Source organism: Cololabis saira, chromosome 21 (assembly GCF_033807715.1).
Source record: "Cololabis saira isolate AMF1-May2022 chromosome 21, fColSai1.1, whole genome shotgun sequence".
NCBI classification, from domain to species: domain Eukaryota; kingdom Metazoa; phylum Chordata; class Actinopteri; order Beloniformes; family Belonidae; genus Cololabis; species Cololabis saira.
Genome location: NC_084607.1, coordinates 27,116,776 through 27,129,448, shown reverse-complemented (window position 1 = coordinate 27,129,448; position 12,673 = coordinate 27,116,776). Strand labels below are relative to the sequence as shown.

General features: G+C 42.8%; 1 protein-coding gene across 1 annotated transcript; it reads left to right on the top strand.

Annotated features, from left to right (window-relative positions):
• Positions 1-937: 937 nt before the first annotated feature.
• On the top strand, positions 938-10,716 carry adsl (adenylosuccinate lyase). The gene is made up of 12 exons (XM_061711043.1): positions 938-1,183; positions 6,355-6,558; positions 6,663-6,707; positions 7,583-7,662; positions 7,801-7,972; positions 8,079-8,125; positions 8,241-8,331; positions 8,432-8,501; positions 8,597-8,744; positions 8,852-9,032; positions 10,273-10,449; positions 10,553-10,716. Exons 1-12 carry the CDS (start codon positions 1,046-1,048, stop codon positions 10,637-10,639), a joined length of 1,440 nt encoding a protein of 479 aa, XP_061567027.1. The 5' UTR covers positions 938-1,045; the 3' UTR covers positions 10,640-10,716.
• Positions 10,717-12,673: the final 1,957 nt, after the last annotated feature.

Below are 12,673 nucleotides of genomic sequence, written 5' to 3'. Positions count from 1 at the left end.
CTGGAAATACTCGATATTTGTAGCAACAATCGAAAAAAATACCTTCCGTCTGTTGTCCCAAGCGTCACTGTCATATAGAAGTTACGTAGACGCTGCATTTAGGTACTGGATCAGGTCCAGCCCGTTGCTACGATACTTGGACGCATCCGCCATATTGGCAGGGGAAAGAGGCTCCAGAGAGCCACAAGGGAACAGTGAACTGTCTGCACTTTTACAGAATTAAGAACAATATGGTTATGAAGGGTTTGTCTAATATTTAGTGGTTTAATAGCTATTAACATATTATTTTACCTTTAGTGACTTGGAACCTCCATAATTAAACAATACACAAGAAACAAACTGAAAAAATGAGTTAATCGTAGAAAGAAAACAACTTTCAATAAAACATTAGTCGTAAAAATTATCAAGCATGTCAAGAAAGGATGTGTCATTGCTTCCAGTTACATCATTATGTGACGTAATCTAATACACATGAATGCCCTGTATTTGCACATTATTAAAATGCTTCTTTTAAAAAAAAAAATCAAACATCCTTTAGTTTTTTTTGTTTTGTTTTATCTGATACTTTAAAATATTAAAATAACTAGGCTCTGTAATTCTAGTTAAAAAAACTGATCATCAAAAAAAAAATTGTAATCAGAATACATATTTCTCAATGAATGACAATCTAAGACTAATCAATCGCATTGAAATGTTTATGCTGTGGTATAATATCGCAGCATAATTAATAAGGGTTGTACTATGAGTTGATTTGATATTGTTCTTGCCATTTAAATGTTAAAAACAGTTGAAACACTGTTTGTGCACCTGCAGTATGCAGAGATGTAAATCACTGTTTTCCTCCAGCAACGTAACACGTTGACCCGCACAAAGATGGCGGCGCCATCACGTTCGAACGTGACTACGTCACATGTTAACGTCTGACGTCTGAAAGTGTCGTAAAAAACGACCGCGTCCCCATGTGATGTTACAAACCGAGCGGGTTTTCAGGGGAGCGAGTGTGAGCGTGTTTCTGCTGTAGCGGACTTGACCTCGGCCAGCGAACATGGACGATGAGTTCGGGAAGTACCGCTCCCCGCTGGTGTCCCGGTACGCCAGCAAGGAGATGGCCTTTAACTTCAGCGACAGGAAGAAGTTCACCACCTGGAGGAAGCTGTGGATCTACCTGGCCAAGGCGGAGAAGGTTTGCAGTGAAATACCAGTCTCTGCTTTTCCCCTGTTATTGTTCCTATAAGAGCACTTTTATGTCTCAACTGTCCCAGTCTTGTGAAGTCAAATGTGTGACCTTTAAGGAGCCTTGTCAAGTTTCCTGCTCTAAATATAGTTTTTAAGGAGGACCAGGGCAGCAGCAGCAACACTGTTTGGTATTAACAGTTGTGATGAGGAGCATTTGATATTTGATTTATTTTATTTTTGTACATGTAAAAAAAAAAAAAGGAAACAACACTTCATGAGAAGTTTAAGAAAACAACAACAAAACAAAGAATTTCATCCTTTAAAACTTGCTAACTTGAATTACATGTGCCAAAAAAGGACTAGGAAGAAGTGTAAACTTATTTAGTCCTACCCCCATTCATGCATGAAGACGATATAATCATTTTAGGTCAAATAGTGTTATATCTTTCAGATTTATTCATAAAATAATCGCATTATTTTACTGTTCAGTCATTTGTAAATGCAATGAATTGTAATTCCCCCTTAAAACGTATTATTATTTCCACGAGACTCAGAAAAAGAGTTAATAGTTATTCATTTTGATTGAATTATATTATAATTTTCAAAGGGGCAAAAAGTATTTATATATTATTATTATTATTATTATTATTATTATTATTATTATTATTATTTTTATTACGATTGTTTTTATGTTATTACTCTCAAAGTAGATGTGGATTTACAGATCTAACAGATTTTAGTTCCATTTTAAAGTATGAATACTTAATTAATGCACTTTCTCTCCAGTTTATTCAAAATAATGTTTGTTGCCTGATGTTTATTAGAGTTTAAAGTAAATGTTTATATCTTTAATCCCTGTCTAGCTGCATAATAATTGAATGAAGTGATAGATTCTGGAGCGATGAGAAAACCTCCCCTGACATGTGGCTCCTCGCCTTAGATTCAGATTCAGCCCCTAAACTCATGTGATCCCTCTGATGTCCTCCAGTGCATGCTCCAAATGCCAGGGTCAAAGAGCAAAAAGACCCTTAACGTGTAAACAACCACAGGTCCTGCATTTGCTGAAGATGTCTGCAGATTAACATCTGCTGACGTTATCGTGCAGGTATCACAAGTGTTCAAACACTAGGGTCCTGTTCCTACTATTTCACAAGTGGTCTTATTTTAGAGGCCAAGGGGGGTTTGAGGGAGGGTTAAGTGGCGACAGACCCTCTCTCACATGTGTCACCTGGCCTGACATGTCAGACTTGCATGCATGAGGTTCTGTGTTTCTGTGCTCCAGTGCAGGGCGGGTTAGGCTGGTCTGCAGCACCAGCTGTAAAACAGCAGAGGAGCTAACAGGGATAGAGACGGCTCTACGGCTTATTGATGTTAGCTGGAGTTCATTTGTGTCTGAAGTTTTTTTCATCACGTCTGTGTCTTGTGTTCATCAACTCTGTCCATTGAGCTGCCTGATCTTCGACCCAGCCGGGCCCGATCACTTTGATTTGATTTATTTTATTTTTGTACATGTAAAAAAAAAACACTTCAAGAGAAGTTTAAGAAAACAAAACAAAAAAACAACTAATTTAATCTTTTAGCACTTGATATCTTAATTTACATGTGCAAAAAAAGGAGTAGGAAGAAGTGTAAACTTATTTAATCCTACCCCCATTCACTAATCATTTAACCCGTATTTATAAATACTAAATACACACTGTATTCACACTGCTATAACAGTATTATTATTATTATTATTCTTATATACTGTAATTATACTCACATGTATACATACATACACATAGTTGAATATTTCTATATTTGTACACACATGCCCATATAAACACTGTACTGTCTCTATTAACTGCATCTGCTCTATATCTATGTATACATCTACTTACACACACACACACACACACACACACACACACACACATACATACATACATATATATACAATTAGCTGCCCATTTCTGTACATAAATATAAACATTTAAATGTACTTCGTCTGGATCAGTCAGTCTACACAGCTCTGGTGTTTTGAACTGTTCATCAAACACCTCTGATGCTTGGAAAGCTCCTACTGTGAAGTAAAACTGCTGGGCGGACCCTGAAAAAGCAGTTTCATTAACCAGTATCCATAGTTCCCACTTCAATGCCGGCAAGGTTCCTGTAGATCCTGTACGGAGAGATCTGATTACATGATTGGACCAATTTCTCAATTTCCCCTTTCATTAGTCCTGGATCACATGACCACATCATCCCAGCAGAAGATGCATACCAGGCTAATGAAGACTTTCTGCTCACGAGGACGGCACGGGTCTGGTAATAGCGAGCAGGAGACGCAGCTGGTCGATGAAGTTAACAACACGTCGTTTGTTTTCAACTCAGCCAAATGATTCGCAAAAGAGTTAATGTGGCAACATTTAGGATTGTTTTCTAGTATATCTCTGAACAGAAGAGTCAACACAAACACGCTCTGTACGTCGTGTCAAAGGCTTGTCATTAATTATTTCGGTGAGCACAGATCATCTATGTCATTATTAAGATTTAAATGATCGCCCCTGTATTATAGTCTGAAAAATCAATATAACTTCTCATTTATTGACAACCAGAATCTTAAATTTAAGAATCCATGAAAGATCTATCCCTGTAAACGATCTCCATTTGATGTGGTGTTTTCTAGACCCTTTAACGTCCACTTATCCAATAGTCTTTCTTAGATTTGCTCTCCTTTCTCTGGCTTTCACCTCTAAAAGGATTTTCTCTGAAGAATCTACGGCCGAAGGAGGGGGGACTTGTTCCTGCCAGATTTGGGGTGGGAACTAGTAACTCATTGGCTACAAATGACAATTTACATCAGCATCACTGCCCCGATATCGCGGCTCTGTTTCCCCAAATCTTTGTTGTGATCCTCCATTATTATTGGACAAAGTTTCACCAGTTCTTCTGGTTTGAGGTCGGTGTGATCTTGACACCGGGGATGTGCTCTGAAGCAAACCGCCCAAACTGCAGGGTTAATGCGCCATGATGTCTTCCAAGTATGGTATTATCAGAGCGTAAGATGAGCTCATGGTGCCGAACAATCTCCACCTGTGCTGAAAATGGAGCAGAAAAGCAGCACAAAATAACAAATGAGAGCATAAGAAAAACCGGGACCAGGTTACAGTTTTAAACAATGATAAGCTCACGTTGTTGACATTTAGGGGTAAATCCACAAAAGGATTGCGCTGCTTTTGCGGCCGCTAAACCGGTGCAAATGACGCAAAAAGAGAGCGTCAAATTCACAAAGCACCCGCAAAGGGGGAATTGCACCACAAACTGCGCTGCCAAGAAAATAGTGGCATTGTGCGAATGTTCCATTTGCATGCATGTAAATTAGGTAATATTCATACATTCGGTGCAAAATTGCCCCGTTTCTATGCAAATAAGCCTCATTGCAAAAACCGTCTAATTCACAAAGGCCAGCGCTATTTGCCACACGCAAAAATAGTGGAGCAAATACCGTCTTTTGGAAGCGTGTATTAAACTGCGCGCAAACTCACTCCTCACTCCCGCTCTGTCTCTGTTTCTCTCTCTCTTCAATATCATTCAAGCCTGTGTGATACTGAATGATATTAAGGGTGAAATGTATAGTCAGACATGACTGTACACAGTCAGATCAAGTGAGGTTGTGGACTTATCTCGGATTTAGAAATAAAAATAACAGGAGCTCAGGATTCATCCATACAGTAGGGGCTTTATTACAAACAATTCCACCATATAAACATATAAATCTAGAATGTGTGTGTTTAACAGCTTAATAATGTCATCACATATCACAACATATATCAGACTTATAATAAAATAGCGCTGATCGTGTCCCTGTGAAGCTCAGCGTCAGTCAGGACTCTCAGCTGCTGCTGGAGATGCAGCCGCAGTGAGTGGGCTCGCCACCCGTCCCTTGAAATACGGAATTGTTACGTAATTGGGAATTAGAATTCATATAAAACAGTTTATTCCGTATTTCACAATCGTCCCATGCACGTCTGTCACATACGCACACACTAGTTAAGCCTAATTATGCCTAAATAATGGTCTGCGTTAAATCGACGCAGAGCCTACGTTGTAAGGTTACGCCGTAGGGTACGCGGCGACGCGCACTGTACGGTGCGCCAGCCGCGTAACCTACGCCGTAAGCTCTGCGTCGATTTAACGCGGAACCATAAATCATCCTTGAGCAGCGCTGAGGGGAGGAGGGAGGAGGGAGGAGGGGGAGCGGGCTCCTGTCCCGTCTTCGCACAGTGTCCTGATGATTTGTAATACAGGCTCAGCCTACCGTTAGTTCTTAAACTGTAAAAAAGCTGGGGGGGGGGGGGCAAAAGCATGAGTTTGAAAAGTGGGGAGGGACGTTTTATTTTCACTCGCTTTATTTTTTTATTTCTGCAGTTTTCATTAGGGACCAATGTGTGTGCTGAAATATGGAGAACACTGGAAACAGCTCCACTCACTTACTCAGACAAGTGCAAATTGCACTCAGCCGCAAAACTTTATGGGCGTGTTTGCCCCGGTATATCATTAGAGCAAAATCTTTTGTGAATAGGACCTTAAGGCGGGGCAAATTGCGGGCGCAAATGCCGCGCAATTCACAGCGCTATTTGCGGGCGCAATCTGTTCTTTGTGGATTTACCCCTTAATCTTGAACAGGTGAGGTATCTGATGAGTTACCTGATGCTGCTAGAATCTGACACTGTGTGCCCATGGATTTATTTCATTTTTCTGTGTTTTTGTCTTGAGCTGTATGAAGAAAATACCAAAACATAAATAAAATCAAGGGTTTGATGCGTGAGGGTTAGTGACACCTAGTGACAGAGATGCAAACTGCAAACAACGGAACCCCCATTCCACCTCAGATTCCCGCCCAAATCATGTAGTAGGCCACAAAAATAAAACCTGGAAGTCTACGGCTGCAGCTTTTGTCCTCTCAGAGGAGTATAAAAAAATGACGGCCTGTGAGGAGATCCTGCGTCCTTGACGCTTGTAAGGTGGTGATTGACGTGATTCTGCCCCTGGTCATCGTTACGAATGTTATTCTGCTTCTCTGCCACTGTTTATCCCCAACATTGTTGAAATGATTCTTATTCCACCTAAGACATCGAGAAAATAATAGTAATAAATGTTGGTTCCTTTCCTTCACCCCCTGGTTGTCCTCTTCCTCAGGGTTTGGGGCTGCCCATCACTGACGCCCAGATCCAGGAGATGGAGAGCCACGCGGAGGACGTGGACTTTGCCATGGCAGCTGAAGAAGAGCGTAAACTCAGACACGATGTGATGGCTCACGTCCACACCTTTGCACACTGCTGCCCCGCCGCCGCTCCCATCATCCACCTCGGAGCCACCTCCTGTTACGTTGGAGACAATACCGTAAATATTATTATTCATCCCAATATCTTACCGGGTCGCCACTGTGGCTCCATCTAGGAGTAAACTATCTTACAACAATTGTATTTGTTATTTTTCCTCCTCAGGATCTCATCATGCTGCGTGATGGTTTCGACATCCTCTTGCCAAAGGTGAGGCTCAGCTGCCAGAAATACACACGTGTCTATCTGTAAATGTTAAGTTAATAGAAATAGTGGAATAGTAACTGACCTTGTTTTTTTTTGTGTGTCAGAGTCAGAGATGTAGAAATAAAAACTGTGATAATTAGGGCCTGAGCACTGACGAAGGCCCTATTGTATCTGTAGGAGATGTTCTCGTTTTTATTTTTCTGGCGAAAGGAGGGCCTTTTTGCCCCCCTAAACGTGCTCCATAAGTCACCAAATTTTGCACGCAAGCCAGGCCTGGCTAAAAATTTGATATTTAATGGTTTGCATTAATGGGCGTGGCCTAATGGCTCAACAGCGCCCCCTAGAAAACTTTGTGCCTCAAGCCCCAAAATACGGTTTGACGTACATACAAGAAAATCGGTACACGCCTGTATCATGGCGCAACTTAAAGAAAAGTCTCTTGGCGCCATGGCCAAAACCGAACAGGAAGTCGGCCATTTTGAATTATTCGTGTAATTTTGGCGCAATTTATGCAATTTCTTCAGGCGCTTCTTCGCCCGAACCGTAACGTGCACCCAGGTGTGTTATACATCAAAATGTGCATCTCAATCCTGCGACGATGTGCATTACTTTTCTCAGTCAAAAGTGTTACCGTGGCAACGATAGACGCCAAAAAGCGCCCCCCCCCCCCCATAACTTTTGAATGGTTTGACATAAAGAGTCGTGGGTGGTGTCATCGAACTTAGTTTTGAGTCCTTGACCTTTATTGGTGAAAATTGCAAGGGCCCGTTCAATGCTGCTTGCAGCTTTAATTGAGCTGCTGTGTTTCCACAGCGTGGTGCATGTCGATTGACCCTGAGTTACGGCTGAACTGTAACTCATAATGTTTCTTTTTCCAGCTGGCGAGAGTCATCGACCGGCTGGCAAACTTTGCAGAGAAAAACGCTGACCTCCCTACGCTCGGCTTCACACACTACCAGTGAGTGTGAGCGCAGCTGCACCTCCGTGCCTGCAGTCCTTTCAGACGTCTTCATCAGTCGGCTCGCGGCTTTTCTCCTTTTACCGTCTCACAAAAACAAACAAAAACCCAGAATTTTCTCTCATGCTCGGTGCACAGGCCGGCCCAGTTGACCACGGTGGGAAAGCGAGCCTGCCTGTGGCTGCAGGACCTGGCCATGGACATGAGGAACCTGCAGCGGGCCCGCGATGACCTGCGCTTCCGGGGAGTGAAGGGTACCACTGGTACCCAGGCCAGCTTCCTGCAGCTCTTCCAGGGGGACCATGACAAGGTAGAATACATAAACCAGGGATAAATAAACCAGCACATGCTCAAATAGGCTGTTAAATGGGTTTGTGGTTTATTTAAATGCCTCCATTCATATTTTCTGTTTCCAGGTGGAAGAGCTCGACAGGATGGTGACAGAAATGGCCGGCTTCAAAAAGTACGCTTCAACCTGCAACGTGCTGAGGAGCTTAGGGACCTTCAAAATAAAGATCTGCAGAGTAGTGTGGCGTCTTGGAGCTGTCTGGATCTAATGTTGTTCCCATCTCACCCAGAGCCTACCTGGTGACCGGACAGACGTACAGCCGTAAGGTGGACGTGGACTGTCTGTCCACCCTGGCCAGTCTGGGCGCGACGGTTCACAAGGTAAACTGAGGACGATGGTTGGAGAAATGTCTCCACCTAGTGGTTCTCTAGCAGAAGGCCAGTAACCATTTACATGAACGCATCTTTTGATCTCTCTCAGATCTGTACAGACATCCGCCTGCTGGCCAACTTGAAGGAGATAGAGGAGCCTTTTGAGAAGGAGCAGATTGGTATGTTTGGACGTTAACCATCTGAAGTTTAAACGTATAACGGTGTAAAGTAGGAAGCACAGCCGTACTGAAGCACCAAGCTCTCCCTCCTGCAGGCTCCAGTGCCATGCCGTACAAGAGGAACCCCATGCGTGCGGAGCGTTGCTGCAGCCTGGCCAGGCACCTGGTGGCGCTGATGGCCGACCCGCTGCAGACGGCATCGGTCCAGTGGCTGGAGAGGACGCTGGACGACAGCGCCAACAGGTGTGTTGTGTGTGTTGTCCGTAACGATACACAGAAGCAACCGGTGTGACTCTTTCAGGATAGGTTGGACTGGATTGGAGGGAGTAACGGTTCTCTCCCGTGTGCAGGAGGATCTCTCTGCCGGAGTCCTTCCTGACGGCAGACATCATCCTCAGCACTCTGCAGAACATCACAGAGGGACTGGTGGTTTACCCCAAGGTCATTGAGAGACACATCCGCCACGAGCTGCCCTTCATGGCCACGGAGAACATCATCATGGCCATGGTGAAGGCTGGCGGGAACAGACAGGTGGGAGAGAGCAGAGTCACGGCTCAGAGCAAGTTTTTAGTTTAGTTTAGTTTATTTATTTAGCAGTATAAGAAATTGAACAAAAAATGAAAAAAAAAACAATGAAATAATATGCAAGGAAAGGAAGAAGCCTGGTGGCTTATATAGAATCCTTTCCATATATGAATAAAAAACAAAACAAAAGCTACACAAGGGGGAGTAAAAAAAACACAAAAGAAAATGTAACTCAGATCAAATAATGAACACTACAAAGATGAAACAATAAGAAAGTTCTTTAAATGTTTTTTGAATATTGGCAAGGATGGTGATTTTAAGAGATTTATTGAGTGAATTCCACAAGTGGGGTCCTCTGAAAGTGATGAAAGATTGATGTTTACATGTTCTACAAAACGGTAAATTAAAATCCTCTTTGTGCCTTGTGGCATAAGAATGAATATCGGAATTAACACAAAAGAAATTATGAAAAGAAAAAGGAGGATCTTGTATATAATTTTTAAATTTGAACATAAATAAACATGTTTGAAAAATGTAAATTTTATTGACGGATAATGAATATTTAATAAAAAGGGGGAGCAGATGGCTCATATCTGTCTGCATGTGATATCATTCTGAGGAACCTTTTTTGAATGATCAATAATTTATTAATATATGCTGAATGTGTCGAAGCCCAAACAATGTTGCAGTAATTAAGATGAGGGAAGATTAGGCTATAATAGAGAGGAATGTATATGTATGTATGTATATGTATAATGAGAGGAAGGAAGAACAAAAGGACAAACTTTTCTCAAAATACCAAGCATCTTCATAGATTTCATGCATACAGTATCAATATGTTGTTTCCAATTTAAACAATCATCGATAATGACACCCAAGAATTTGGTATGAGTAACCTGGCAAATTTCAGAGCCATTAGAGTCACCATCGACTGGCTTTTAACCTACATTTTAAACAGATGTAATTTACTTACTGAACAAAATCAACCAAATCAGAAAGTTTTCTGTCGAGTTGTGACTCTACCAATGTCACAGAAGTACCTGAGACTCTTCAGATAAGCCGGTGGTTTTACAGTCCTATGTCTGGTTTTGGTCGGATTGTGAGGTTTGAAGCTTCGGCTTCATGATTTCCGTTGTCATGGTACCCAGCTGGGTCCTCTGCTGCTGTAGAGGAAAGTTCAACACGCAGAGACGGATTAAACGTATGATGTCAGGTGTAGTTCAGGTGTCTTTCCTCCGTCCCCCAGGACTGCCACGAGAAGATCCGTGTTCTGTCCCAGGAGGCGGCGGCGGTGGTCAAGCAGGAGGGGGGGGACAACGACCTGCTGGCCCGAGTCCAGAAGGACCCGTACTTCAAACCCATCCTGGGCCAGCTGGACGCCCTGCTGGAGCCCAAGACCTTTATCGGCCGGGCCCCTCAGCAGGTAGGAGAGTCGTGGTTCTGGTCCAGCAGCCGCGTCAGCCGCGAGCTGACCTCTGACCTCTGACCTCAGCTCCCGTGGAGTAACATGTCTCCTTCCTCTCCAGGTCGGCAGGTTCCTGTCTGAGGAAATACGCCCCCTGCTGGAGCCGTACAAGTCCAGGATGGATGTCAAGATTGAACTTGAGCTGTAACGGGCCTGCATGGGCTCAGAACTGGGAACACTGGTCCGTGCTGGTCCGTGATTCAATAAAGAAAGCCGTTGAAGAGATTTCTTCTTATGTGAGGGTTTTTATTTCTGTCTGCTGCATTTAAACACATAAGAATGAAATACTTTCTCACAGAGATGTTGTCCTCTAGCCATCATCTGTTACCCGTTGGTTCTTCTTCACCTCTGTCAGGAGTCTCTTGTACATTTGGAGGCATCTTGGCCACGTCCACCTCCAGGAAGAGTAGTAACAGTAATGAAGTGTCATTTATGGACAGTTTCTCTAACTGGCCTGATGGATGACTTCACACTTAGACCGGTTTACATCCCTCTCTGACCTCATCCTTGGGAGGTGTTAAATCTCTTTGTAAGGCATGCTTCACATCCTTCTGATAAAACTTCACATTTGAGTTTCTTACATCAAAGTATTTATACATCACATTTCCAAACCCGTCTTATTAATTGGACTCATGGTATTCAAACTTCGTACTCCTGCGAGTGTAAATAAACCCAGCAGACGTGAACAGACCAGAAAACCGTCTGTATTAGGCCACGTTTACACGTAGCCGGGTATTTACAAAAACGGATATTTTCCCCTCTACGTTTTCAAAAAAATCCTCGTTTACACGGACCCGCATGAAAACGCTCTTAACGTCATGCAAGCCAATCAGAATCCTGGAAAAACATCAACAAATGACACGTGTGTAACTTCCAGTTAAGGCTGATTTATGGTTCCGCGTTACATTAACGCAGAGCCTACGGCGTAGGGTACGCGGCGACGCGCACGTACCTTGCGCGTCGCCGCGTACCCTACGCCGTCGATTTAACGCGGAACCATAATTCAGGCTTCATGCTGCTGGCTGACGCGCTCACAGGCTTGAATGAGCAGGAGGCTGGACGGGGGGGGGGGGGGGGAGTTACTTTTAAGTGTGACTTTAGAATATTAAACAGGTAAAATACAAGAAAATATTGACGGTGGCCAAACTAATTGTAAACACAGGTCGCACACATGACGCTGGTGAGTTTCTGGTGCATAATGTGACGTTCTGAAGCTTAAATCTCCGTTTTCCTCCGTTTTCCTCCGTTTAGACGCAAACGGGAAAACGGAGTTTTTGAAAATCTCCACTTTGGCCGGAGTTTTCAGAAATGATCGTTTTTGGTGACTTTGACCTCCGTTTCCGTGTAAACGAACGGCCAAAACGCATGAAAACGCCTCCGTTTTTGTAAATACCCGGCTACGTGTAAACGTGGCCTTAGTTTGCTCTCAGAGCTCTGACAGAGGGCTGCTTATCAGAGCAATCACAATTAAATGATAAGTAACAGAGTAGCAACTAAAATATTACAGCAGTGAATGACAAACGGGAAATGTGTCTTTGTGTGTTTTAACAGTGTCTGGATAATTTTAGAAGTTCATATTAGCTCCTAAAACAATACGCTCAAACCTTTTGTTTTCTTTTACATTTCGTTATGACAGTTTAATAGGTTTCTTAGCTGAATTTTCATACTCATGTAAAGCTTGAGTGCCGTTAACTCTGAAATCCTTCACACTTTCTTTTAACAGCACAACCAGAAACCGGTGTTGATGGGGAGGATTGACAAGACAGAGAATAGACACAAAAGTACGTCTCAAAGTATATTTATTAAAAAAAAAAAAAAAAAGGCCAGTAGAGTTTGAAAGCTTTGGCAAGCTGACTCCTCTCCTTGCACCTGGATTGGTCACGTTGTGTTTCTGTTGCAGCGTGCAGGAGCAGGCTTTGTGATCCTAAAACAACCATAATCCCTGATTGGTAAATGTCATGTTTTTGTGAAACCACATACATTAAAGCGAAAAGTCTGCACTGTGGTCACACATTGATTGTCTTATTTCACATCCTTTGTGATGCATGAAGACAAAATCATACAAAACTCTGTTGTTACCTAAATAGTTCTGGACCTCAGGGGAATATTCAACAGAAATGTGCAGGTTTTTTTTTTTTTTTAACTGAATAAAGGCTTTGGTCAGTGACTGGTTATAAGAAAA

Bases quoted from the DNA above. Each gene is read 5' to 3' on its own strand.
- adsl (XM_061711043.1), top strand. From the start codon at position 1,046: ATGGACGATGAGTTCGGGAAGTACCGCTCCCCGCTGGTGTCCCGGTAC. The intron at 1,184-6,354 runs GTTTGCAGTGAA...CCTCTTCCTCAG, and splicing joins ACCTGGCCAAGGCGGAGAAG to GGTTTGGGGCTGCCCATCAC. The intron at 6,559-6,662 runs GTAAATATTATT...TTTCCTCCTCAG, and splicing joins GTTACGTTGGAGACAATACC to GATCTCATCATGCTGCGTGA.